This window comes from Megalobrama amblycephala, linkage group LG1, assembly GCF_018812025.1.
Source record: "Megalobrama amblycephala isolate DHTTF-2021 linkage group LG1, ASM1881202v1, whole genome shotgun sequence".
Lineage (NCBI taxonomy): Eukaryota > Metazoa > Chordata > Actinopteri > Cypriniformes > Xenocyprididae > Megalobrama > Megalobrama amblycephala.
In genome coordinates this window covers 63,155,534-63,181,575 of record NC_063044.1, presented here as the reverse complement: position 1 = coordinate 63,181,575, position 26,042 = coordinate 63,155,534, and the positions used below count along the sequence as shown (strand labels likewise).

At 35.5% G+C, this 26,042-nt stretch overlaps 3 protein-coding genes across 3 annotated transcripts; 2 read left to right on the top strand and 1 right to left on the bottom strand.

Moving 5' to 3' along the window:
* Positions 1 to 408: 408 nt before the first annotated feature.
* On the top strand, positions 409 to 7,949 carry kctd13 (potassium channel tetramerization domain containing 13). The gene is made up of 7 exons (XM_048208198.1): positions 409 to 590; positions 2,042 to 2,318; positions 3,101 to 3,270; positions 3,397 to 3,483; positions 5,927 to 5,979; positions 6,410 to 6,605; positions 6,696 to 7,949. Exons 2-7 carry the CDS (start codon positions 2,078 to 2,080, stop codon positions 6,945 to 6,947), a joined length of 999 nt encoding a protein of 332 aa, XP_048064155.1. The 5' UTR covers positions 409 to 590; positions 2,042 to 2,077; the 3' UTR covers positions 6,948 to 7,949.
* A 395-nt stretch (positions 7,950 to 8,344) lies between these two features.
* hirip3 (HIRA interacting protein 3) lies at positions 8,345 to 19,191 on the top strand. Its single transcript, XM_048208184.1, has 8 exons — positions 8,345 to 8,507; positions 9,052 to 9,172; positions 11,520 to 11,679; positions 11,767 to 12,390; positions 12,970 to 13,127; positions 15,532 to 15,682; positions 18,450 to 18,548; positions 18,696 to 19,191. The coding sequence occupies exons 1-8, from the start codon at positions 8,440 to 8,442 to the stop codon at positions 18,887 to 18,889; spliced, it is 1,575 nt and encodes a 524-aa protein (XP_048064141.1). The 5' UTR covers positions 8,345 to 8,439; the 3' UTR covers positions 18,890 to 19,191.
* Positions 19,192 to 22,657: 3,466 nt separating this feature from the next.
* On the bottom strand, positions 22,658 to 25,522 carry zgc:163079 (uncharacterized protein LOC100006550 homolog). The gene is made up of 6 exons (XM_048162871.1): positions 25,370 to 25,522; positions 24,587 to 24,607; positions 24,309 to 24,477; positions 23,935 to 24,200; positions 23,692 to 23,834; positions 22,658 to 23,289 (listed from the first exon to the last, which is right to left on the bottom strand). Exons 1-6 carry the CDS (start codon positions 25,422 to 25,424, stop codon positions 23,008 to 23,010), a joined length of 936 nt encoding a protein of 311 aa, XP_048018828.1. The 5' UTR covers positions 25,425 to 25,522; the 3' UTR covers positions 22,658 to 23,007.
* Positions 25,523 to 26,042: the final 520 nt, after the last annotated feature.

Genomic DNA, 26,042 nt, shown 5'->3' with positions numbered 1-26,042 from the left:
GCCCACACAGCCCTGATAATCAACCCCATCAAACACCATTGAACAAGAATGGAGATTGCGAGCTCGGCCTTCTCATCCAACATCAGTGCCTGACCTCAAAAATGATTAATGGGCAAAAAAATCCCCACAGAAAGAAGAGTGGAAGCTGTTATAGCTGCATACTCCACACAAATTACACTCATTTACATATTCCACGTTCCCAAGACACAAAAGCAAAAAGGTTTTAAAACTTAAAATACATTCTGTGTTACAGAATAAAGCATTGACCTAATAAAACAGCCCCATGACTGACTGAATTCAGACACAGCTTGTCTTCAAATCATTTCACGTACTAGGCCGTAACAGGGGGCGGGACTAACTCGCTTGACGGACATTCATTCGGACCAATCAGTCAACGAAAGACACTCATCGCGAGGTTGAGCAGCCATTGTCAACCCACAACAAGCAAGAAAGAGGAAGACAAGTGAGCTGCGAGACAACAGAGGAAATTATGATTTGTTGAAAAATAATGGCAGGTTTACTGTTATAGATGTAACAGTCCGTAGCGATTAGGTTATATTTTGTGCACCTCATCGCGGGGATCCAGCTCGGTGAGTGTTTCGCTCGTTGACAGCCACACTAATGTCATCAGGAGCTAGCTCAAGGGCTAATAAGCTTATCAATATAAGACACATACATCACACTCACTCTACAGATTTTAAATGTGTGAAACACTTGAACTGCTAGTTGTCAATTCGTTAAATGACTGGTGGGAAACAAATTTGGTGTGGTCTAGACGAGGATTAGCGAGATCTCTCAGCTTGGAGTTAAGATCTTACTGAATGTGTTGACCTAATTCTGTCCATTTCCTCTGATATATCAGTACAGAAACACATCTGTGGCCTCCCCAGTGGAGTGGACAGATATTCACAATCACAACCCTCCAGACTGTTGCTAAATGGGTGTTATTCACTCATTTTTGAGTTTGTAGGGACTCCGCAGTGAGATGCTCTTTGACTGATGCTAAATGCTTACATTGCTTAATGTATCAAATATTGTATTTCTTCTGATTTATGGATGTTTTTTGTTTGTTGTTGTGCTTTGAAATTGTTTCAGTGGTTGTCACATGAGGTGTGCACATTCATGGTGTAATGTCACCTTGTTCATGCATACCTCTGAAGATGTATCAACATTTATTGGTTTATTTTGCCCTCATAAAGTTTTATGTCTTTTGTACATCTGTGAAATTGTGTGAGCAATCACCAGAGATCGCTTTGATGTCCTGCTGTTTCTTTTTAAATGAATAGTTCAGCCAAAAAAGATTATGCTGACATAATTTACTTTTTAAGTAAATAACATTCAAATTTACTCACTTGCATCCAGTGAAGGACTGGGTCTTGGGCTGTCAAGCTCCGAAATGTTAAAAATCATTATTAAAGTATCCATATCCACTTGTGTGCTGCATCCCAGTTCCATTTGTTCATTTTGAAATCATATGAACAGATGCTATTCAGGGAAAAATGTGCCCTCCAGTGCTGAATGATCAGTCCGATTTGTCAACAAAGCATTCAGACCAGTTTTGTGAACTAGATCAACTAATTTACTGACTGAAGTCTGACTGAAATGGTCAGTTTGTTCAGAAATCGGACATTCTTTCATGAACTCTTGTGAACATGCCAAAGAGAGCTAGGGCAGATTTTTAATCAATAATGTCCTAAATTTCGGTCTGTTCCTCACACAAAGCTACTGCATGTTTTTAGAGGTCTTGGAATATAGTACATGATTCATGTGGGTCACATTTGTGCTGCTTTGTAATTTTGGTGCAGTCCTCATTCAATTTCATTAAGTGAATGGAAATGAGAATATTCTTTAGAAACTGTTCCATAGAAGAAAGAAAATCATACAGGTTTGGAACGACATGAGGGTGAATAAGCAATTGTGAAGTATTCAAGTTTGGGTGAACTATTCCTTTACCGCATAGTTTCAGAATGACACCGTAACATCTCATAACAACCAGACTGAAATTCTGCCTGCTCTGTATTTGTGCGCTTTATATTTTTAGGCAGTGAATAAGCAGTATTTGATTTCTACTCCCCTGATGTCTGCTGAGGCATCTGGTTCATCTGGTGGGAATGTGGTGACTGTGTCCGGTTCTGCCTCATCGTCCTCCAGCCATGTTGGGGAAGGAAAGGCCGACAGGAGCCTGGCGGGCAGTAAGTATGTGAAGCTCAATGTGGGGGGAACTCTCCACTACACCACCGTCCAGACGCTCAGCAAGGAGGACAGTCTGCTCAGGAGTATTTGTGATGGGAGCACGGAGGTCACCATAGACTCTGAGGGTAAGGAAAAAGCATGAGAATGTGTTGTTGTACTCATTTACTCACCCTCAAGCCATCCTAGGTGTATATGACTATCTTCTTTCAGATGAACACAATCGGTGATATATTTAAAATATATATATATATATATATATATATATAAAAATGCATCTATCCATAATCAAAGTAATCCATACAGCTCCAGAGGATTAATAAATATCTAGCTTCCGGCGGACAACCGTGCGCATACTGCGCAAGTCGACTTGTGCCAAATGAGTAACCCCTGAAGCGATGTATGACGCAGGATGTAGGAGTATCGTAAGCTTAGGTGTCTCTCACGGTTCAAACAAATAGGGCTGTGCAACAAATTTAAGCTCCTCTAATCTTATATCGAAATCCTCCGACATTTCTCTTTAAAATTTCTTGTTTTAGACTTCTAATTTGTGACCGGTGATTTGTTTTGTGTCATTGTGTCGGGTCAAAGGTTGCTCTTCCGCCCAAGTCGACTTGCGCAGTATGCGTACAGTCGTCCGCCAGAATCTCTGTGCCAATATTATTATAGTTGTGATGTGGACTCTACTATTCTTTTTTATTTTTAGAACTATATCTTTATTGTTATCTTTATAGTTATCGCCCTTTTGCTCATTTAGTAATATTATAAATGTCTTTACTATCACTTTTTATCAATTTAATGCATCTTTGCTGAATAAATGTATTAATTTCTTTAAAAAAAAACCCTTTGTAGATGCTGAAACTAGAACAGATGTGTATATAATATAATGTGTGTTCACTCATCTTTTAAGGCTGGGTGGTGCTAGACAGATGTGGGAGACACTTTTCCCTGGTGCTGAACTTCCTGCGGGACGGGACAGTTCCTTTGCCGGAGAGCACACGGGAGCTGGAGGAAGTGTTGAAAGAGGCGCAGTACTACAGGCTCCAGGGTCTTGTTCAGCATTGCCTCACCACATTACAGGTTAGAGGATCCACTAGTCTTGGGTTTCTGTCCCTTAAGTGTTCTTCTAAAGAAGGATATGTCTGCATAGAAATTAAATGCTTCTTTGAATCAAACTTGCTAATGGCTTTTTTGATGTTGATGCAGAAACGCAGAGATGTCTGCAGGGGTTGTCACATTCCTATGATCACTTCAGCCAAAGAGGAACAGAAAATGATAGCAACATGTAGGAAGGTGAGATAACAGAATTTTAATATTTACTTCCCCTTCTGACCAAAACAACACTTGAAAAAGGATATTTCTTTGGGCTGGAATACACTATGCAGCTTTTGCACAGATTTGCACTCTGGAGGAGTCGATGCTTGTTGCTAAATGTCAGCGCCAGTCTGCAGATTATGGGCAGTTGGAGTTGGCTGATTTCACAGAAGATTGTGTGGTGTGTGATGGACACAGATTCCATGCATTCGGAGGAGGACTTTTTGAGACGATTTTAGAACATATTTTTATCATTTGTTATACGTTTCCAAGCAATGAGGCGCATGCTTCTGCGTGAGTTTGTTGTGTTCAGTAACCATTAGAGTTGTCAAAAGTACAGACTTCGGTACCTGGTCGGTACTGAAATTTTAAAAATGTGACGCTTTGAGCGCTGTTGAGTGGATTGGTAAACGCCTCTGATTGGCCATTGTGTTCACGGCTCATCGTATATGTCTGTGATTGGCAATGATCAACGCTGTAAAAACGTAGTTTCCGTAGAATTCGTACGAATCCGCTCAACAGCGCTCAAAGCGTCACATTTTTAAAATTTCAGTACCCATTGGTACCGAAGTCGGTACTTTTGACAACTCTAGTAACTAGGGTTGCCACCCGTCCCGTGAAATACGGAATCGTCCCGTATTTACAGCCAAAATGACGCGATTTGTCCCGTATTTTACATAGGTCCACATTATGCAGCATCCCATGCAAATCACCCCACCCGCATTGTGTGAAGACACGTCCTATTCTGCCCCTGATTGGGTAATACTCGCTGCCATCATGGTTTGATTGGTTTGTTTCAGGTTCACGGGCCGTGAATCACGGCCAATCAGAGTCAGAGGAGGGCGGGACGCCGCCTCGCCGGTTATCTCCTGAGGCAGATAGTGAAATGTTTTATTTTTTTATCACCTCAAGTTTTTGATTGATAACGTTAGATTTCATATGCTGCCTATTAAGAAATAATGTTAATAATGTACATTAATCATGTTATGGTATGATTTGTTTATTAAGGTTAAGTTGTACAGTCAGATACATAAGCATTACTTTAAGTATTAAATATATATCTCTTATCTCTTATTAATCAAAATATAGTACCTATGTGAATAAAATAAACAACTATTTGTTATGCTTAACCAATTTAAATAATTGCATCATTCAATACTATAGAATTAACAATAGACTATATAAAAACGGAATAAATAAATACATAAATATATTTACTTACAATAATAAAAATGTTGTTAAGTGTTTTACTTAAATAAGAAATGTTTGCAGATATTATATCATTTCCAGTTATTTAGGTGTGGTTTCACTGTTTGGATGGTGTTACTGCAAACAATGACAAATATTTTAGCCAAAAACTTTGTTCACAACAAATGACAATTTACAATTTGTTTAATTTATAATTACTAAGTTATGGATCTGTTAATTTAATAAGTTAATAAAATATGGTTCACATCTCATAAGTTCCTCCAAAAGCTTATTTTTTGTGGTCTCAGTCACACTTTGTTGGCCTATGTTTATTATTGTCATAGCTGTGTATTCAATATGACCACTTAAGCTGTGATAGTGAGAGACTGCATCTGTTCACACTGATTTCAATAGCAGATATCTTATTATAATGTCCATTGGTATCAATCTTAATATTTTTATGAAAATATGTTTTAAGTTATGATATACCACCACTGGCACGCCATCGGGACTGTGGTCATCGTGGCCCCGAGGGGTGTGGCCCCCACTGTGGCAGGCGTCCCTTATTTTTCTGTATTGAAGGTGGCAACCCTACTAGTAACCATTTACAAAGTTACCAAATGCATGATACCTACCATTTTAAAATCTTTTCTGATTTTGTGGCAAAGCCCATTCAAAGCCCATTTTTGAATGAAAGGAGTCTCATGCAGTAAGCCAGAAATCTCGACTTCAGTATCAAACTTTGGAATACACCACTCCAGAAAAACGCCAAACTCTCTGGATTTATTCCTATCTATATTCTGAAGGTTTTTACAGAGGGGTTTGTTCATATCATTTGCCTGATTTATATCTAATTTTATTACTAAAAACATGGTGATTTTGATTCTGCCTGTTGACAGTACTTTCTGATTTATGTGATTTTAAAAAAAGGATCCAAAATCCCCTCAATAAAAACCTTTAACTGATATGCCAACAAAATAAAACAATTTTGAACCTGGCTTTATCCAGTGTTCAGATTTCTGTTCTGGAAATGTATGGAAATTAGTGCATTTAATTGAATAATGCATCATTTGCATCATTTCAGGAAACTTGTAATGCAAAAACAATTGTCTTAATCTTGGTGTCGTGCATTCTGGCCTAGAAGGTTTTATTTGGATCCTTAAATCTTATATGGGCATACAGTATGGAGAAAAAAATGGTATTTGTTTCATAAATAATCTTTTCTTCATTACAGCCAGTGGTGAAACTGCAGAATAACAGAGGGAACAATAAATACTCCTATACCAGGTACTTCAGCTATTTCAGAAAGAACAATGTTTACTCTGAGCAAACCACCTTCTCATTTCAGAAAGAATATGAACCATAATGTGACTTAGTCAATCACTATTCTGAATCTAAATGAATAATTGTTGTCATTCCCACACCTTAATTTTTAGCAAAAAAACTATATAGCTTAATGGCACCTTGTAATTATGTCTGGAGACTGTAGGAAGCAGCAAGAGAAATCCAAAATGATTTTAAAACGCATAACTGTTCCTGTATGTCAAACAGTAGAGCATGGCACTAGCAACAATTTCCAGGGAATGCATGAATTATAAAAATGTATAGCTTGAATACAATCTAAGTCGCTTTGGATCAAAGCATCTGCCAAATTCATAAATGTAAATGTGAGCGAGAGGTGCATTTTTCTATATAAAGTTACCCTTTGTTCCCTCAGCAACTCTGATGATAACCTTCTGAAGAACATCGAGCTGTTCGATAAGCTGGGGCTGCGCTTTAATGGCAGAGTGTTGTTCATTAAAGACGTGTTGGGAGATGAGATATGCTGCTGGTCTTTCTACGGCGAGGGACGCAAGATTGCTGAAGTCTGCTGCACCTCTATTGTTTATGCCACTGAGAAGAAACAGACCAAAGTGAGCAAAAGGGAATTGAACTCTCTTGTCTGTGTGCATAAATATGTCTGTTTTCTCACTTGATTTTTTTTTTTTCATCTGTTCACATAGGTTGAGTTCCCAGAAGCTCGTATCTTTGAGGAGACACTCAACATTTTGATCTATGAAAATGGGCGAGGCTCTGGTTCGGGAGGCATGGCCCTGCTGGAGTCAGGGGGCGTCTCGTCACCAGGTGTGGGCCAGTCGGAGGAGGAAGGGGCGGGTGTAGGGGGCGGGGATAGGCGGGTGAGGCGCATTCATGTTCGGAGGCATATTATGCATGATGAAAGGGGTCACGGACAGCAGACTGTTTACAAAGACTGAATCAGATGGTACAGTGTTGATGGTACGATGTTGTTTTGCATGTAAAAAAAATAGAATGAATGGTTGTGAAAAGAAAGACAACTTTTCAATACTGCACTGAAATGGGAGGGTTGAGGGTAATTATGGGCTAGTTTAGAAATAATACTGAAGTTGCCACAGTGTGGCACAGTTTTGTTTTTTTCTGTGAGATAAATTTACCTTTTTTCATTTTTTGTTAAATTTAATTTATTATTCAGTTAATTTATTGTCCAGAATTTTCACTTTTTTAAGTTTCAATGTGATATAAGTTTTTTTTTTTTTTTTATTGTTCTGATTTGTTTGTATGGGCCATGTGAAAGTTTATATTTCAGTGTTTAATAGTAAACTGTGATGTATGCTGACTTGAGTTGTTGAGAGTGATGAGAGGTACATGGTGGAGGTGTCATGTTGCATAGGACTGTCAGATCTTCTTAGAAACTGACCAAATGTGCGCAGCTTGTTGCAGCCATAGATAGCAGGGGGTCCAGTTTTAAACATCCTTTTGTAACGCAAAAATAAAGCTTAACAAGTAAATAGTTTTACACAACTGTGCCTCACGATTGGTACGTAAAATTTGGGATGGACAATATTTCTAAAACTAATATTGTTACTGTTTAAAAAGTAAATGATCACAGTAGTTTCTAACGTGATATCATTGAACACAGAAATGGGTTAGAAGGATTGAAATACTTCTAGCCACATCTGCACTAAACAATGTTATAATTTTATTCAGAATCATTTCTAGACAAAGATGGCTCCTGAAATGATGACAGTAGTTACCACTAAGTTACAAACCACTTCATAAATCTATGTTTTATTGACAAATGTAAGCCATAAATGTATGCACTCACTGTCCCTGGACCAAAAACACCTCCTTAATTCTGCCAATTAATCTAGAAAACCGTCCAAATGTTGTCTTGGAATATTAATCAAATCGAGTTAATATTCCATTAACATTTTCAATAAAAATGCTTTTTGGTAAAATTCTTTGTGTTTTTGAAGTTATTTTGGTCTTGTCTTAAAAAAATGTCAGAATGAAAGATATTATTCCAAAGAATTATCCTTAAAAATACAGATAATAAGAGTGTCAAAATGACGTATTCGTACTAAAATGGCAAATATGCGAATATTACATTACTGAAATTTAAAGAACATTAAAAATTAAACCCCAAATAAATCATGAAAGTATCTGTTTGAGATTTAAAGACGTTTAAATCCTCTAACCTAAAATATTTTTAATTTGCATATTTATAAGCGAATATAAGGACATATTCATCGGACATAAGAAACGTTTTGACCATCGGTATGATGTTATAAATATTAAATAATACGTAAACGCGTCTCTCGGAAATTTTGCGTGATGACGTCGTAAAGCAACGTAGCCGTGCACAGGAAAGCGCGCCAAGGGAGGGTGTCGCGTTTAGTACGCACAGTACGCAGTCGTGTAAAAAGTGGCGCAAATGTGTAAAAAAACATGGCCAAAGAAGAGGACGCGATACGAGAGTTCGTTGTGAGAGAACTGCACAAGTGTTCGGACCTAAGGTAAATTGCGGGTTGAAAGAAATGTCGAAAGTGCTGTTAAAAACGGTGGTTGTCATCATTACATATTAAAGAACGGTATGTTATGTCTAAGTGTGAGCTGAATCATGAACTCGCTCCTTGAGAAATAGTGTACGCATGTAAGGTCTCACATTGGCTACTAAATAGCTAGAGAGTGACATGAAGGAAAAAGAAACGGGTTACGAGGATATGAAGGGGTGGATAGTGTTGGATTCATGCATGCAGACGATCACATCACAAAAATTGCTTTAATTTGGATGTGTCGCATAAATATGGTAAAGGGACACGATATGTGACGCAGCTTACGTAAAAGAGCCTGAAGGAAATCCTATAGTTCAATGGACAGCACAAAATGTCTCTAAAACTTCACATCATGTCCAAGCCACTATTAAGTCAAAGTGTGCTTGTGTTTTGTTGAGCATAAAATATGTAAAGTGTTAAGTCATGTGACATTTAGCATGGATTTCTATTGGTCCATCAGAATGACATCTGCATGTCTAATTCACTTTCTCTGCCACCTTTCAAGTACACTGACTTTAGGCATTTTGCGGAGGAGATACCTGGAGAAAGTGGGTAGAGAGTCGCTCAACCCCAAGGACAAACAGTTGATGAAGAAAATTGTCGAGGAGGAACTTTTGAAGATGCAGGTGAGGAAGAGACTGTAAAGTCATGTGATCTTACCATCATTCATCTGTCAGAAAACATCCCATTTACTCCAACACACTTTAAAAAAAGTCTTTGAACTAATTGAAGGTCACTGGTCATCTGAAGAAGGCTTTGAAGTTGGCCGAAAAATCATTTTTTTTAAAGGAATAATGTTATGTTCATGTTTTACATGAGTGAGCGCACTAGTAATTATTGGTGAAATTTGCTCATAAAGTGGTTAAAATTGATTGGAGATTATTTCTTCATGGACAGGAATGAATTGTAACATTGCTAAGCATTTTATCTTTTCATCAGCATGTTTTCCTATAAATAAATTGTTACACATAGGGGTGGCGATATGACCAAAATCTTATATCACAATACGAGTCATTTTATTTCATGACAACATATATATATATATATATATATATATATATATATATATATATATATATATATGTATGTATATATCATTAAATATAATGTATATATCATTATATATATATATATATATATATATATATATATATATATATATATATAATTAAATAAATAAATATATATTTATTTATATATAATATATTGTATATATATATATTATATTTCATGATAAAATAAATAATCCAATATAGTTATTTTTGCAATAAATAAAGTTTTTATGATGTTGAAATTTTTAATTAAGTTTAAATTGAAGACAAACTACAAGCAATAGGACGAAACTACAATAGAACAAAGACACAAATGAAATAGACCTACCTGAAAAACTACAAGCCCTAGAAATAAGAACTACATAAATACTACATATACTATATAAATTGTATAAAGGAATTAAATGTACAAAAACACTGCATAGCCTTCACTGTGTAAATGAAATATTAAATATATGTTATTCTTATTAAAGTTACAAAAAGTGATTCAGTCAAGAGCAGTGGGTGTATTATGCTGGCGTCACTTTAAAGGATTAATTCACTTCAGAATTAACATTTCCTGATAATTTACTCACCCCCATGTCATCCAAGATGTTCATGTCTTTCTTTCTTCAGTCGAAAAGAAATGAAGGTTTTTGAGGAAAACATTCCAGGATTATTCTCAACGGATTGAAGATTCAAATGGCTGTTTCAGTGCAGCTTCAAAGGGCTTTAAACGATACTAGACGAGGAATAAGGGTCTTATCTAGCGAAACGATCAGTCGTTTTCTAAAAGAAATAAAAATGTTATACTTTTTAACCACAAATGCTTGTCTTGCACTGCACTGCGATGTGCCATGTGTTACGTAATCACGCTGGAAAGGTCGGGCGTGACGTAGGTGGTAGTACAGATCCAGTGTTTACAAAGCAAACGTGCAAAGACTAAGTCAAACGGCCTTTACATAAAAATGGTAAAACAACAATGTCGGAAGATTTTGAAGTTGGAGAAGAAAATGAGATGGAGTTTTTTCGCCCTACCGCAGTACTTCCACCTACGTCGCGCATGACCTTTCCAGTGTGATTACGTAATGCATGGAGCATCACAGAGCAGTGCAAGATGAGCATTTGTGTTTATAAAGCATGTACATTTTTATTTTTTAGAAAATGACTGATCGTTTCGCTAGATAAGACCCTTATTCCTTGTCTGAGATCACATAGAGCCTTTTGAAGCTGCACTGAAACTGCAATATGGACCTTCAACCCATTGTACCCCATTGAAGTCCACTATATGGAGAAAAATCCTGGAATGTTTTCTTCAAAAACCTTAATTTTTATTTGACTGAAGAAAGAAAACATGAACATCTTGGATGACATGGGGGTGAGTAAATTATCAGGAAAATGTTATTCTAAAATGAACTAATCCTTTAAGATCGAATGCATAGATGTCTTAATATATACTTTCTTTCTCAAATGTTTACTTTCACTTAAGACATTAATGACTGTGTTTATGAGGGTACTTGCAAAGATGGGAAGTTTGACACATAAGTATGTGCATTAGACTATTCAGGCCCAATAAGGCGCCAAAAAGAACTCGGTTCAGAACTAATCTCTACTATAATCTGAATGAATACACATAATAAACGTTATTGAAATTTATTTTCCTTGAGTCAGTTAATGATGCTTTTGGGAATGAAGAAGGACACAGTTTAGACCACTGCTTGCACTTAAGATTTAATTAAAAATACCGTGTCACTATTCTAAGAGTCTCAACCTCAATGTTTTGCCAAATGATTTGATATTTTATATTTAAAACTTTCCAAAAATGCAAAAAAGAAGAAAAGAACAAAAGCTTGTTTGATAATATGGTGTACATCAACAGTGTGATTTGTCAGTAACATTTTGAAGTTGAGGCTTAACAAAGGAAACCTATTTCAATTTTCAGGCCAGCAGTGATGATGAGCCTCTTATTAAGAGTGTGAATCCGTCAAAGAGCCAGAACAAAAGGAAAAGAGTGGATGATGACAACGAAGATGATGATGGGGATGAAGAGAATAAAATGGTGGGAAAGACGAAGAGATCACGGCTGGGGGAGTCTTCTCCAGGTATCTGTGTAGTACTTGTGGAGTTTGTCCTTGTTTTATTTTCTCATTGGATGTTGCGTGAGTAACTTTATAATCTCTCTTTTCCAGATTCCCCTGACTCTGGAATAGAGAAAGCTATGAATGAGGGAAGGCAAAAAGAGGAAGAAGCTGGAAGTGATAAAGACATGGGTGAAGACAGTGAGGTGGAGCAAGAGAAAAAGAACATTAACAGAAAACCACAGAATAAGAGGCGGGGCAAGCAGAACGCACAAGAAAAGGACAATGACAAGAAAAAGAAAACGAAAAAGAAAGGGAAGACGATAGAAAGTGATGAAGAGGAGGAGATGGAGGATTCTGATGAGGAGGAGGCCAGGCAAAAACCACCATCAAAAGAAAAGAAAAAGAAAGAGGATTCAGACAGTGAGGAGGAAACCAATGATAACCCAGCCAGAAGTGAGTCTGCGAGTGATTCTGAGGATGATAAAGTGAAGAGCAAAGCGAAGACACAGAGCAAAAGAAAAGAGATTAGAAAAAAGAAGCAGGTAGAGAGGGATTTTGTGAAAGAAGTGGAGAGAGAAGTGTTTGGGAGCAGCTCTGAAAGTGAGGAGGAGAAAAACAAAGACACAAAAAACAAGAGCAACTCTGAAAATGAAAGCCCTGGAGACAGTGAAGAGGAGAAAGATAAAAGAGAGGATGCTGCTGATTTATCCTCTAAAGAGACCGAGAAAAATGGTAAGAATCCCTCAGAGCTCAAAGAGGGTGCACGTTTAAACCTTTCTACTTAGTTAAAAATGAAAACTCACTACTCGCCCTCATGTCGTTCCAAACTCGTAAGACTTTTGTTCATTTTCGGAACACAAATTAAGATATTTTTGATGAAATCTGAGAGCTTTCTGTCCCTCCGTTGACTGCCTTAGCAGCTACCACTTTGACGCTTCAAAAATTTCATAAAGAGATTGGAAAACTAATCCATTTGAATCAAGTGGTTTTTTTCACATTCGGTTGAGCTTCTGCTCATGTTGATCAGTGTTTACATGTGAGTAAAAGCCTAAATTAAATCTATTCATCATTAAAAGTGATTGAGTGTCTTCAGAAAATTTGAACTAAACCACTTTTATATAACAACTTTTTGAAGCATCAAAGTGGTTGTTGCAAAGGCATTCAATAGACGGACAGACATCTCTCAGATTTCATCAAAAAGATCTTAATTTGTGTTCAGAAGATGGATGAAAGTCTTGGAGGGTGAGTAATTAATAACAGAATTTTCATTTTGGGGTGAACTAACCCTTTAATCTCTTTTTTTTTTTTCAGGACAGGACAACCAGAAGGAGGCAGCAGAGGACTCAGACTCCTCTTCACTTCCCTCACTAGAGGATGAGGAGGAACAAGAGAAGGGCAAGAAGGAGGGGGAAAAAAGCGAGACAAAGAAAAAACGTAGTGGGGATAGGGAAAACACAACCAGAGGAAAGGCAAGATGAATTTAAGAAATCAAAAGTTATAATAACACACAAACAACTTTTTTTTTTTTTCACTACTGTCTGTTATATTTAAGCAACATCAAACAAGCAAGAGTGCTGTTATTCTGAAAATCAGCATGGCTTTGATTCAGCCATACATAAACTACTGTTTCAAAGTTTGGGGTCAGGAACATTTTTTTCATAAGCATTAAAGAAATCAATACTTTTATTTAGTAAGGTTATATTAGATTAATCAAAAGTGACAGAAATCTTTTGTAACATTTAGGGATGCACTGAAATTTCGCCCACCGAAAAATATTGGCTGAAAATGGCATTTTCGGTTTTTGGTCGAAAGAGAAAAATGGATGCCGCCCCGCCCCTCAGTGTTCAGCTCTCAGGTTTCACTCTCGGTCTAGCCGTTATCACTGCGCGGTGTGACATCACACTCAATATTACGCTCTGTCCAAGTGAGCTCTGCTCAGTTTGCTCACGGCCCCTGCAAACGCTCCACTTGTGTACCACTCATGCTCATCGGAAAAGCAAAGTCTGCTCAATGCGCCGGCATGAGTTTTCTATGTAGTAGTATATTTGTTTCTGTTTGCAATAGCACTATTGTGCTGTAACATGGTGTGGTGGCATAGCCATGCTGGGCAACGTTGGTAAAATGACGCTACCCTCTGGTTAACCGATCCACTCCCCGCTATGCTCTGCTCACATGCTCTGATAATAATAGCTTTGTTGGACTATACATTATTTGGATAATTGGTCAGAAAAATAAATCTGTTAAATCTGATGCTGTTGCATAAACTAAATAAAGAATAATATAGGCCTATTGATATTTAATATTAATATATTTTCTGACCGATTTTAGTAAGTTATTTTCAATAAATTTATTTTATTTTATTGGCTTGTATTTTTTAGGTTCAGTATCGTTAAAATTATTGAATTTCATTAAAAAGTTTAATGTTAATACAATAAACAAAAAATTATAATTAAAAAAAAAAAATTTCTGCCAAGTGCATGTAGAACTTTTGGTTTCGGCCCAGAATTTTCTTTCGGTGCATCCATAGTAACATTATAAATGTCTTTACTATTTCAAATAAGTGCTTTTCCTTTGAACGTTGTGTAAGTATAATTTGTAAAATTTCATGTTTTCCACAAAATATTGAGCATTTTATACAGAATATATAGTTTATACAGTAAATACAGAACTGTTTTTAACACTGATAATTATAAGAAATGTTTCATATAATTAGTAATAATTAATATATTAGTAATAATTCAATAATTTCACAGTAATACATTACATTTTAAAATATATTCAAATATAAACTGTAATAATTGTAATAATATACTGTTATATAATAATATAATACTGTTAAGACTGTATTTTTGATCAAATAAATGCAGCCTTGGTGAGCATAAGAGACTTTTTTTTTTTTTTTTTTTTTTTAGAAACATTAAGACGTCTCACCGACCTCAAACCTTTGAACGATATTTCTGGTTTGGAGCAAAATGCTCCAGATATTTAAAATGTTGGACAAAATACCCAGTAGTGAATTTTGTCATCTATCATTTGACATATTTCACAATATTCTGTTCTTGGCTAAGTATATGGATGCTTGTTTTTGCCAGGGAATTAAAAAAAATAAAATAAAAAGGTAACTGCAACTTTTTATCTCACAATTCTCTCTCTTTTTTTTTTTAATCTGACAAAAGAAGTGAGAATTGTGAGATATAAACCTCACAATTGCAAGAAAATGTCAGATGTGAGCTGACTTTTTTTTTTTTTCCCTCAAGGAAATGGACTTGATAACTCGCAATCGTGGCTTTATATCACACATTTGCGAGAAAGTCGCAGTTACCTTTTTCATTTTTTTAATTCCGTGGTGGAAACGAGTTGTAACAAGAAATCTAGCAAAATCGAAACCGTTTGTTATGGTTAGTGCCTTTACAGACACAGTAGTGACCTGTAGCTCTCATATGTCTGCATTCATTGTCTCTGCGGCAAGTGTGTTCTCTAATTCAAAATGGATTTTGATGGAGAGAAAAAAAAACAACAACCTGTAAATACCAAAAAAAGAAATTTCCAACATCTCCCAACAACTGAAATGGCAGACAACAGTGGAAAGCTATGTAATCTAACAACACACTCAAAGAGGTGTGTTTATTTTGTGTTATATTTTGTGTATTTTTAAAGGCTGATTCTGTATTTAATGTTTATTTATAACAGCCAGATTTGCTCAAATTGAGAATGTATTTAAATTTGCTTGTATTTTACACTAAATGTTTATAAATGGTCAGAAAAATATTCCCCTTATTAAACCTAATTTTAGATTTTTATTTCTAAGAAATTATTAAATTACTAAGATAGTGATTAATATAATAACTGAGTTTAATCATTTTTCACCTTCAGGATGAAGAGAATAAGGCTGTGTCCAGGCTGAAGCGCTACATCGCCCTCTGTGGTGTGAGACGGAACTACAAGAAGCTGTTAGACGGCTGCCGATCAGTAAAGGCAAAAGTGGCTGTGCTGAAAAAAGAGCTGGAGGAGCTGGGTGTGGAAGGTTAGTGTGCATGTGTGGACACGCGGGGGAGCACACACACACAATTAAACCTCAATTAGACTGCTTTTACATATGAAGTCTGCGTGTCTCTGTGTGAATGAGTCTTGCAGTTTTGTCTACTACACGTACACAAACATGCAAAACACATTTCATAAGGCCGTATGATTGTTAAAATGTTAATAATTGTGAAAGTTTCATGAATTCAATTGATTAGACATGATTTTTATTACAATTTAAACAATTTTTAAAGGTGCCCTAGAATCAAAAATTGAATTTACCTTGGCATAGTTGAATAACAAGAGTTCAGTACATGGAAAAGACATACAGTGAGTTTCAAACTCCATTGCTTCCTCTTTCTTATGTAAATCTCATTTGTTTAAAAGACCTCCGAAGAACAGGCGAATCTCAACATAACACCGACTGTTACGTAACAGTCGGGGTATACACCCCAATATTTGCATATACCAGCCCATGTTCCCAACATTATGAAAGGCATTAGACAAAGGCAGCCAGTGATGGGAATAACGGCGTTATAAATAAACGGCGTTACTAACGCCGTTACTTTTTTCAGTAACAAGTAATCAAACGAATTACTTTTTCTCCCGTTACAACGCCGTTACCGTTACTGGCAAAAAAATGCCGCGTTACTATAATTGAGCTCACTGGTGCAGTTTTTATCCGAGTAGCCCTCTCTCTCAGCCATACAGGACCTGCAAAGATTTTCTCTGGTGTGTGCTGCGTTTAGTCATAGCCTACACAAAAAGGCTAATTTAAACTGATAATAATGAACGATGCTCTGTGTGTGTCTGTGAGCATGCGAGCTGAGCGCGAGCTCAAACCAGAATACCCTTTGTGACATGCTGGATCGGAAATATAAGTTTTTTAGTCGACTAGTGTTATTCATTTAAGCATTAGTTAGTAATCACATTTATATTAATTTAATTTCTTAAATACTGGAGAGAATAAACTAATATGACGTTTATGTTATAAGCTAGCTATGCACTCCAGCGCACACATAAAGCTTGCCATAAAGAACCGGCAAAAGTAATAATTATGAATATGACAAAAAACAGCAAGGAGACATTTTAATTGTTTATTAATAAAGTAATGTTGTCTTAATCAGTGTCGGCTGCGAAGATGAAGTTGACATTGCAGACTCTCATCATCTCCGCATATACTGGACGCGCCTAGAGAGAGAATGTACATTTCATTCGGATTAGGCTACATAATCAGAGTAGCCTATTTCTTTTCGTTTTTAGATATTTCAAGCTTTCTATAGATATATTTCTCTTGTCTGCGAGGCAAGCAGCCGCTGAGTTTCGGTTCTCTAGCCTGTAAGACGCGCTCCAGTTCACGCGCCAGTGATCGCGTCCGCGCCTGCCATGATTATGTTGTCTGCTATATTTGCTTTTTATTTATTAAATCCAGGCAATTGGTTAATGAAACATTGATTAAAATTAAGATACAATTTTTACAAAACGAAATTCACTTTAAAGGAAGGCTTTCTACCAAACAAAACTTAATGAAGTGTTTAAAACATGTCTGACCCACTCCATGCCTCCCGATATATTGCGCTTCTTATGATGCATCTTACTCATGGTGTTCACTTTTCATAATCAAGTAAATTAATTTAAAACATAACATAGGACTATTTAAACATATATATGAAACTACATTTTCTTTAGTGGCTACCAACAGGTTATGTACATTACAGAGAAACTTCATAAGAAAGAGCGGATCATGAGTCACGAGTCGGTTCAAGAATAATTTATTCTTAGACTTATATTTAATATTGGGGGCATTAAGTTATTTGACATATTTTAATTTTTTTTAAGTAACGCAATAGTTACTTTCCCTGGTAATTAGTTACTTTTATAATGATGTAACTCAGTTACTAACTCCGTTACTATTTGTGAGAAGTAACTAGTAACTATAACTAATTACTTTTTTAAAGTAATGTGCTCAACACTGCAGGTGAATCATCAGACTAGGTAAGCAAGCAAGAACAACATAATAACTGACATGATCCATGATAGCATGATATTTTTAGTGATATTTGTAAATTGTCTTTCTAAATGTTTCGTTAGCATGTTGCTAATGTACTGTTAAATGTGGTTAAAGCACATCGTTACCATCGTTTCTTACTGTATTCACGGAGACAAGAGCCGTCGCTATTTTCATTTTTAAACACTTGCAGTTTGTATAATTCATAAACACAACTTCATTCTTTATAAATCTCTTCAACAGTGTAGCATTAGCCGTTAGCCACAGAGCATAGCCTCAAACTCATTCAGAATCAAATATAAACATCCAAATAAATACTTTACTCACATAATTCGAAGCATGCATACAGCATGCATGACGAACATCTTGTAAAGATCCATTTGAGGGTTATATTAGCTGTGAGAACTTTGTAAATGTGCTGTAATATAATCGAGAGCTCGTGTGGCAGGGAGCACGCGAATTAAAGGGGCGGCGCGCTGAAAAAAAATCAGTGCAGAGTTAATGATGCCCCAAAATAGGCAGTTAAAAAAATTAATTTAAAAAAATCTATGGGGTATTTTGAGCTGAAACTTCACAGACACATTCAGGGGACACCTTCGACTTATATTACATCTTGTGAAAAAGCATTCTTGGGCACCTTTAATAAAAAACAAAATGGCAAAAAGAATTTGGGACAAAATGAAACTGATTTCATATGACCCTATTTCTGTCAAAGAATTTTTGTACAAAGAGTTTTATTACCCATGAAATATGTCTATCCCAGGTCAGCCCTCCATAGAGAAGTGTAAGAAAGCTCGACTAAAGAGAGAAGAAGCACAGGAACTGGCTGAGCTGGACGTCAGCAACATCATCACCACTCAGGGTAATGACACTTGATACTGTATCTCTTAAGATACATTTGAATTCAAGAGAAAATGATTCCTATGTGCATGAATACCTGGAAATTTTAAAATTGTGATTTTTACCCTGTTCGGCCCTAAACCTAACGAGATGACACTTTGTTCGCCAGGACGTCCCAAAAGGAGAGCAGCAGCAGCAGCATGGCCCCCAGCACAAAACGCCTCTCCTCCCCCGTCTGCCTATAAACGTGTTGTGGACTCGGACTCAGATAGCGGGGACAGCCACACAAACACGGGCCGCAAGAGAGGAGCAGCCTGGGGCAACCTGCAGGGAATCATCAGTGACGATGGGGAGAGTGACTAGATGGAAAGTGCCTTGTACCTGCAATCTGTTCCAGCATTATACAGTGCATTCCATAAGTTCACCTGCTCACAATTTTACAACAAACTGTTTAAAAACTGTTAAACCTGCTCTAATGAATCCGTTTGTACATTTCAAAGGAATTTTATGTGTACATCCTCTACGACTGTAGGATGTGTTTGGATTTCTTCCGATATATTTGTTCTCTACTTTCATGTGTTTTATAACTGTTAGTTTGTACTTGGCATATTTAAGTGTAGAATGAGGTTCATGCAGCTTTGAAAATAAAATGTTTATTGAATCTGTTTTACATTTCCCTTCCTTCTTCCATGCGTCTCTTTTTGCTGACTGGTATAAATTATTTTAGAAATGTGCTTTGACTTAAAGGCTTGAGTATTTGTGTTTCACGATGCAGACAAAACAATGCATTTTTGCCGCCTTTAATACATGTTCTAAAAAGAAAAATCTGATTACATTGCAGAGAATAGATTGCTTATGTGAGCTCAATACAAAAAATTCAGTTCTTGAGATATTAAGTAGTATTATAAAATAAAATCTTTTAATAAAGTGAATGCATTTGTAATGAAGAGAAATGCTTTATGTTCTAAGCTTTTTCATGTTGATGATGACCCCAGAATATAACCACTAATCAATGTTGAAGTTTGTTAAAAACTAGACCTTTAAAAGAAACTCTCAACTTTATTTAAGGTCCATAACCATCAAATTACAGAGACAAAAGATAAGAGTGATGATGGAGAATGTGACCGCAAAAGAAGATGAGAGGAGGTTGTGGAAGTCTTCACTCTCATTCTAGAAGGACAAACCTTGGCTGTTTGCTGCTTATGTGAGAGTTGATCCAGTCTTGATATTCAGACACTCATATACAGACCTGAAGTGTTAACACAGCTTGCATCACTAATGCCAGACTGGTTCTACAAGTCTTCACAAACATTTCATTTGTTTCTTTAAAAGAAAATTCATTGTTGAGGCGATTAAATAGTTTGGGTGTATTAGCTCTAATATAAGTGAAATAACACAAATTCATGTTATCACAAATTTTGCTTTTTGCAAAAACAAATCAAGTTCAATTTGTACTTTGAAATAAGTGTCTCAAAGGTGTAGGCTATAGGTTTATGCAGCTTTGAAAATAAAATTACATATGAATTATTAAATAGAATGTTTTACATTCTCCCTCCTCTTTCATATCTTTTTTTGTTGCTCTGAATGATGTAAAAGGCTTGAGTAGATTAGACAGCACATTCTCAAAATTAATTCTTACAATAATTTTTTTTTTTTAATTATTTTATTTATGCAGTGAATAGTAAATGAAAGATCTGATTACAGAGACCAGATTGTGGCTCGCCAGTCTCAAATCTCAGTTCCTACAGAGACGTGAACGATTAAAGGGAAACTTTTATTTCCTGGATGCTTTGCAATCTGCATACTTTTGTGCCTCAGATTTTAGCCAAATATCAAATCCACACCTACTGTATAAGACACAGCTTGTAGATAATTGCAAACTAGAGACAGTTCTTTCATCTTCATCAAAAAGCCATAACTATCTTATTATTGTTCTTTAACCCCATAAGCCCTGAAGGCATTTTCAGAGTTTTTTTAAATGAAAAATAAAAATAAATACATTTGGACATTCTCATGCCGAGAAACTGCAAATAAACAGCAAAAAAAAAAAAAAAAAAAAATCTTTCTAATTTGACATGCAATATCATTCTTTGGTGATATTCCTTTATATGTGAGCTGTATCTGGATCAAATTTTGTGGTGATTGCATGAAGAAATAAGTTTCAGCATTTAGAGCAAAGGTACACATTTTTATTTTTTTCTCTGAGTGACATGCACAAAAATAACGACTCATAACTTTAAATCTCTAGCAAGGACAGTCAAAAAGGTTGGTATCATTTGAAAGAAAACTTTTTACATTTTTAAATAAAAAAAAATTAATTACATTTAGACATTCTCATGCTGAGAAACTGCTGATAAAAGACAAAAAATAAAAGTTTGCTCAAGGGAAATTTTACATATCTTATTTGACATGCAATAACTCAGGAAAGAATTAAGGTAGGAGGACATTTTTGGTGATTCTCTTCTATATGTGAGCTGTATCTGGAGCAAATTTTGTGGTGATAGCATAAAGAAATCAAAAGTTACAGCATTTGGAACCAAGGTAGCCTTTTTTGTTTAGCCATTGTCGCCCCCTAACGGGCATTTTTAAAGTCCTTCTTTCACGTGGAGTAACTCGTGATTGATGCATGGGATTATGTTGATCTTGGACTCATTTCAGTCGGAAGCATCCACTGTAAGTAATTATCTAATGTAACTACATTTTAGTTTTAGTTAGCATCTGTGCGCCTGTGGGGTTTTATGTGTCGTAATTGTGTGATCAAAATCTCTTGATTGATTTATTATATTATGCTGATGTTGGACTTATTTTAATCATGATAAATTATGATTTTCTTTATTATTATTTTTCAGCAAATAACTCAGCAGTACTTAGGAGTTAATCACATTGGCTACATTCATTGAAAAAGTTCAGACTCTAAGCTTTCAAATCACACCTATTTTTGAATGATCATGGCAGGAGTCTTGAAAAATATGATTATTAATTTTTTTGTAGCTAGGTACACTCAGTTTTAGAGTGATGACTTAGCACTCTTTTAGAGTTGAAAATGGTTGGATGCATTAAATAGCTGAGTTTCTAAGCTTTAAAATTATACCTATTTTGTGTTATTCCTGTCAGAGCTTGCTGAGTAATTTGATTATTAATTTTTTTGCGGGAGAGGTGGGTCCCGCTGGCGGGACACTTCGGGCTTAAGGAATTAATCTTAAAGAAAAGATACAGCACATTGCAATGCTGTGTGAAAGTGAAGAAAAGACATACATTCTAAACTATATTTTGTATATTCATATTGTTATATAAATTAAATATTATTCACTATAATAATTATGATAATAATAATTTCCATGTGAATTGCCATTAAAATATCATCATTCTACTTGATTTTGGCCTACATTCTGTGCCAATCCATAAAACTGAAAGTGGCTGAGCTAAAATAAAGAGCTGGAGGAACTGGTCGTGGAGATTGCGTGTGGTCATGGATGAAGTCACATGCACATGAATCATCATAATTCTATGCCAATCTTCATAATGCTGTGCCAAATGACACCTGTTAAGTTACATTCCTTTGGTAGTTTTGGTTACCAGGTTAATGCTATTCAAGTTCAAGTAGTCCCAGTATGTGTAGAGATAAACAAGGAAATGAGATGTCATTCCACAGTACCACAGTCCTAAATATAAAACATATCATGAGAACAAAACTGTAGTGCAAAAGGAAATAGATTCCTTTTGCACTACAATTTTGATACAGAAATGTGTATCAAGATACATCATGATGAACTCAATGTTTTGGGAGCTTTTCCACGTTTGCAAGTTGCGTTTTATGAGCAACTCATCATTCATGTGTTAAATTAGATATGAACAAGAGTATGTTTATGTTCTGTTGTTTGTTATAATGCATTTTCACACCCATGCTAGTTTAACCCATTAAATGTGGCTAAAAAGCAAAAACATTTTAAAATGTTATAGAATGAGGTTTGTGCAGCTTTGAAAATAAAAGTAGTAATGAATTACTTTTACATTTTTCCCTTATTTTTTTAGTTCAGAATTTCACTTGATTTTGTATGCTAACACTCACTTCCATACTTTACAATAGAGATATACAATAATGAAAAAGCATTCACAAAAATAATTCTTGCATTTGTATTTTGTTTATTCATCATAGTAAATGATTAGTTCAAGGAAAATACAGTAAAATATATATGATTACATTGTAACAGGTGCTATTTATTTGAATAAAATCTTATTAAAAATTAAATGCAGTGCATTTGTAATGAATCCTGTCAGTAAATGTCCTTATTTAAGAGAATGCTGAACTATATCAAAGTTTTATGTGTTTTATTATAAACAATTATTATCCCAGAATCTAATGAATACGAAAGTTTCTTTCAAAAGAAGAGATTATAAAAAGAAACACCCATTTCACCTATGTATCATATGTGTATCATTACAGAACTGTATCAATAAAATGATCATGACTCACACAATCTTTAAAAAACGTGAAAGAAGATGAGAGGGATGATGGAGAATGCAAGAGCAAGGGAAAATGGGAAGAGGATGATTGAGGCTCCATCTCCGATATAAAGAATAAGGGGGAATGGGACGAATCCAGGCATGCTGCTGTTTGTGTAATAGCTGATCCAGTCCTGATATTCAGACACTCTGACGTATATAGCAGGATTTTCGGATAGACCACATCCCGAATAGACTGAAACTCCAGACTGAATCCACTTGGAGCCCTGCCTACTGACCAGTGGACTTCCACCGTCTCCCTGCAAAGGCATACATTTTTACACCTCTACAATATCACTGTCAACAACTGTTAAAGGCATGAATATGAAATGCACTCTAATTTTCATAATTTTAATGGCAAGAGAAACTGTAATAAATCTACCAGGACATGCAATTTTACAGTTTTTGGAAGTGAATTTATATTGTTTATACGGTTGATAAACTATAATGTTGATTCCATTTTTTTTTTTTACTTGCAACCACGGCAACTTTTTTTTTCCCCATAAATGTCACTGTTTTTTTTTTTTTACAGTAGACAAATGGATAAAGATCTGGGTTGGTATTTTAGTACTGTGACCTATAAGATTAAATTATACAATTGCTCACAATTGTAGGGGAAAAGCATGCGTTTTGGATAAAAAGTGCATGATGAAATGTCTTACCACACATGGGGTTTTCTCTCCCTCATTAAAAAATCCAGCACATATCAAGTTGTTTGTAATGATGCCTCCATAGGCAGCATCACATTCAAAGTTGTTCACAACAGGGGTCTCCAGCTCCTGTAGTATGTCAGGAAGCTTGAGTACTGTCACACAAAATAATTATGATCAGTGGAAACATAAAACATTTCTAGTTAATTTATGTGACACCTTGAATGGGTGTGATTTTGAAGCAATGTTCCTCACCATTGGCACTGACTGTTCCCCATCCAGTGACCCAACTCTCTGTACCATCAACAAATATACTACCAGCAGCAGCCAGACACACCGGCTTAATGTAATCAGTGAAAGTCACAGGTGAAGAGAGCTGGAGCAGAGCTAATTTTTGGTCATGACTGTAAACATATTTAGGATGTTTGATGATTTTAATCACTGTCCTGTTTGTCTCATGTGGGTTTGAACCATTTTGGGTCAGACGTCCCAAGTACACCAGAAGGTCAGACTCAGAGATACTATAAATACAAGAACAATTTAATTACACTATTATAGACTGTATGGTGCTTGGACACTTGAAATTCATATAAAAACGTATTAAAATATTAAACTTGGGCCCTCCGTACCCTATGAAGCAGTCAGCTAGAGACAAAACCCATTCTTTACTGATTAGAGACCCACTGCAGAAATAGCGTCCAGAGGACGCATTCTGAATGCTGGCTTGCCACGGCCAAGACCCTGCTATCGCATTCTGCCCTCCCACAATCTTGGTGTTGAGGGGGGCTTCGCCACATACTGATGAGAGAAAAGATAATATGAGAATTCCCTGTCTACTCAAAAAAGTACAACACATTAAAAAAACAAAAAACTGTGTGACTGAACATAAGTATGAATTGTAACTTACCATCTAATTGACCCAGAGAGCCTATATAGGAGGGAAAAAAATTAAATACTTAGACTCAGTTCTTTGTTAAAGTCCTGTTGATCTACATTTTCAGATCAGTCAAAATTGGCTAAGCAATAAAAATGGAGATCCCAAAATATATATTGTACAGGGCCGATAAAGTGATTTAAGTAGTTTTGTCTTATGCATCAACTATATCCTCATTCAATTCACATGAAGTGAACTCTTATAAAACAGAAAACAAGATTTATGAATGTTTTTTGATCCCTGCTATACAGAAGGAAACACTTAAGCTGATAAAAATAGATAAAAAAGAATATACATTTACAAAATATATATTATATTTTATAATAGTTATTATGTGAACATATATAAGAAAGAATCTACAGTCAGCTATCTGTGGTACATATAGATGATTAAAAAAAGCGACTAACTTAATAATTAAGCATGATAGCTGATCAATTTCATTTATATTTAACAAGGACAAACCAGGAACTAAAAAGTAACCAGGTTTCATATTCAGCAAATATATTTACTATATAATTTATGTAATATAGGCTATTTTGATAAATATTTTATTGTTTCATTTTTGCAAAAAAAAAAAAATTTGATCAGAAATGATTGTTTTATTAACATGATATTTTAATGATTTTAGATTTTACTATTCAACAGTCACAAAGAAAATAAAGTGATTTTTTAAAAAAAATATTTCAGTCAATTATTTAACATACTTTAAAAATAAACTTAAGTAATTTAACAAAAGCAAATTATTTGTAGATGTACCTGCTATGTTGAGCAGTATGGCTCCAGCCACACAGAAGACTGTGTTAAACTTCATACTTCTGTTCTGGTGAGTGTTGTGACTGCTGTCAAATCTCTAATGTCCTGAGAGGTAGAAGTACTCCTGTATTTCCTCCACCCCACCTGATGTTTTTCTCCTGGAAGTTGTTGGTATTTACAGTGTGGAGACCAGTGATGATCAAAACACATCATTTTATTACTATCAGTCATTTTAGGAGTTTTGATTAAATAGAAGATTTGCAGTATATACTGGGTATAAATTAATTGCTTGTCATAATTAATTGATTGTCATATTATAATGCCCCATGTTTTATGAACAAAGAAAATGTTACAGTGCTACTATGAAAATTTTGCCAACAGCCCTGAGTGAAAGAGTGAAAAAAACCTTTTTTACAAGAATTGAATAGCATTTAATAGGTAGCCCTTTGTTCCACTCAATGTGCTGCTTTTATTATTGTTAACAGTGCAGTTCATTATTGCACCTTCACCCCATATGTCATCTCTCAAAAGCAGGAGCATGTTTACAACACACTCCTCACATTTTTTTCTGTTTATCTCTCATTTTCTTCACAGAGAAGAAAGTTAAAATTACAGGAAAAGTAAATTTCATGCTTTTATGAGCCATCAACAAATTCTGGTCTATCTGGTCAAATTC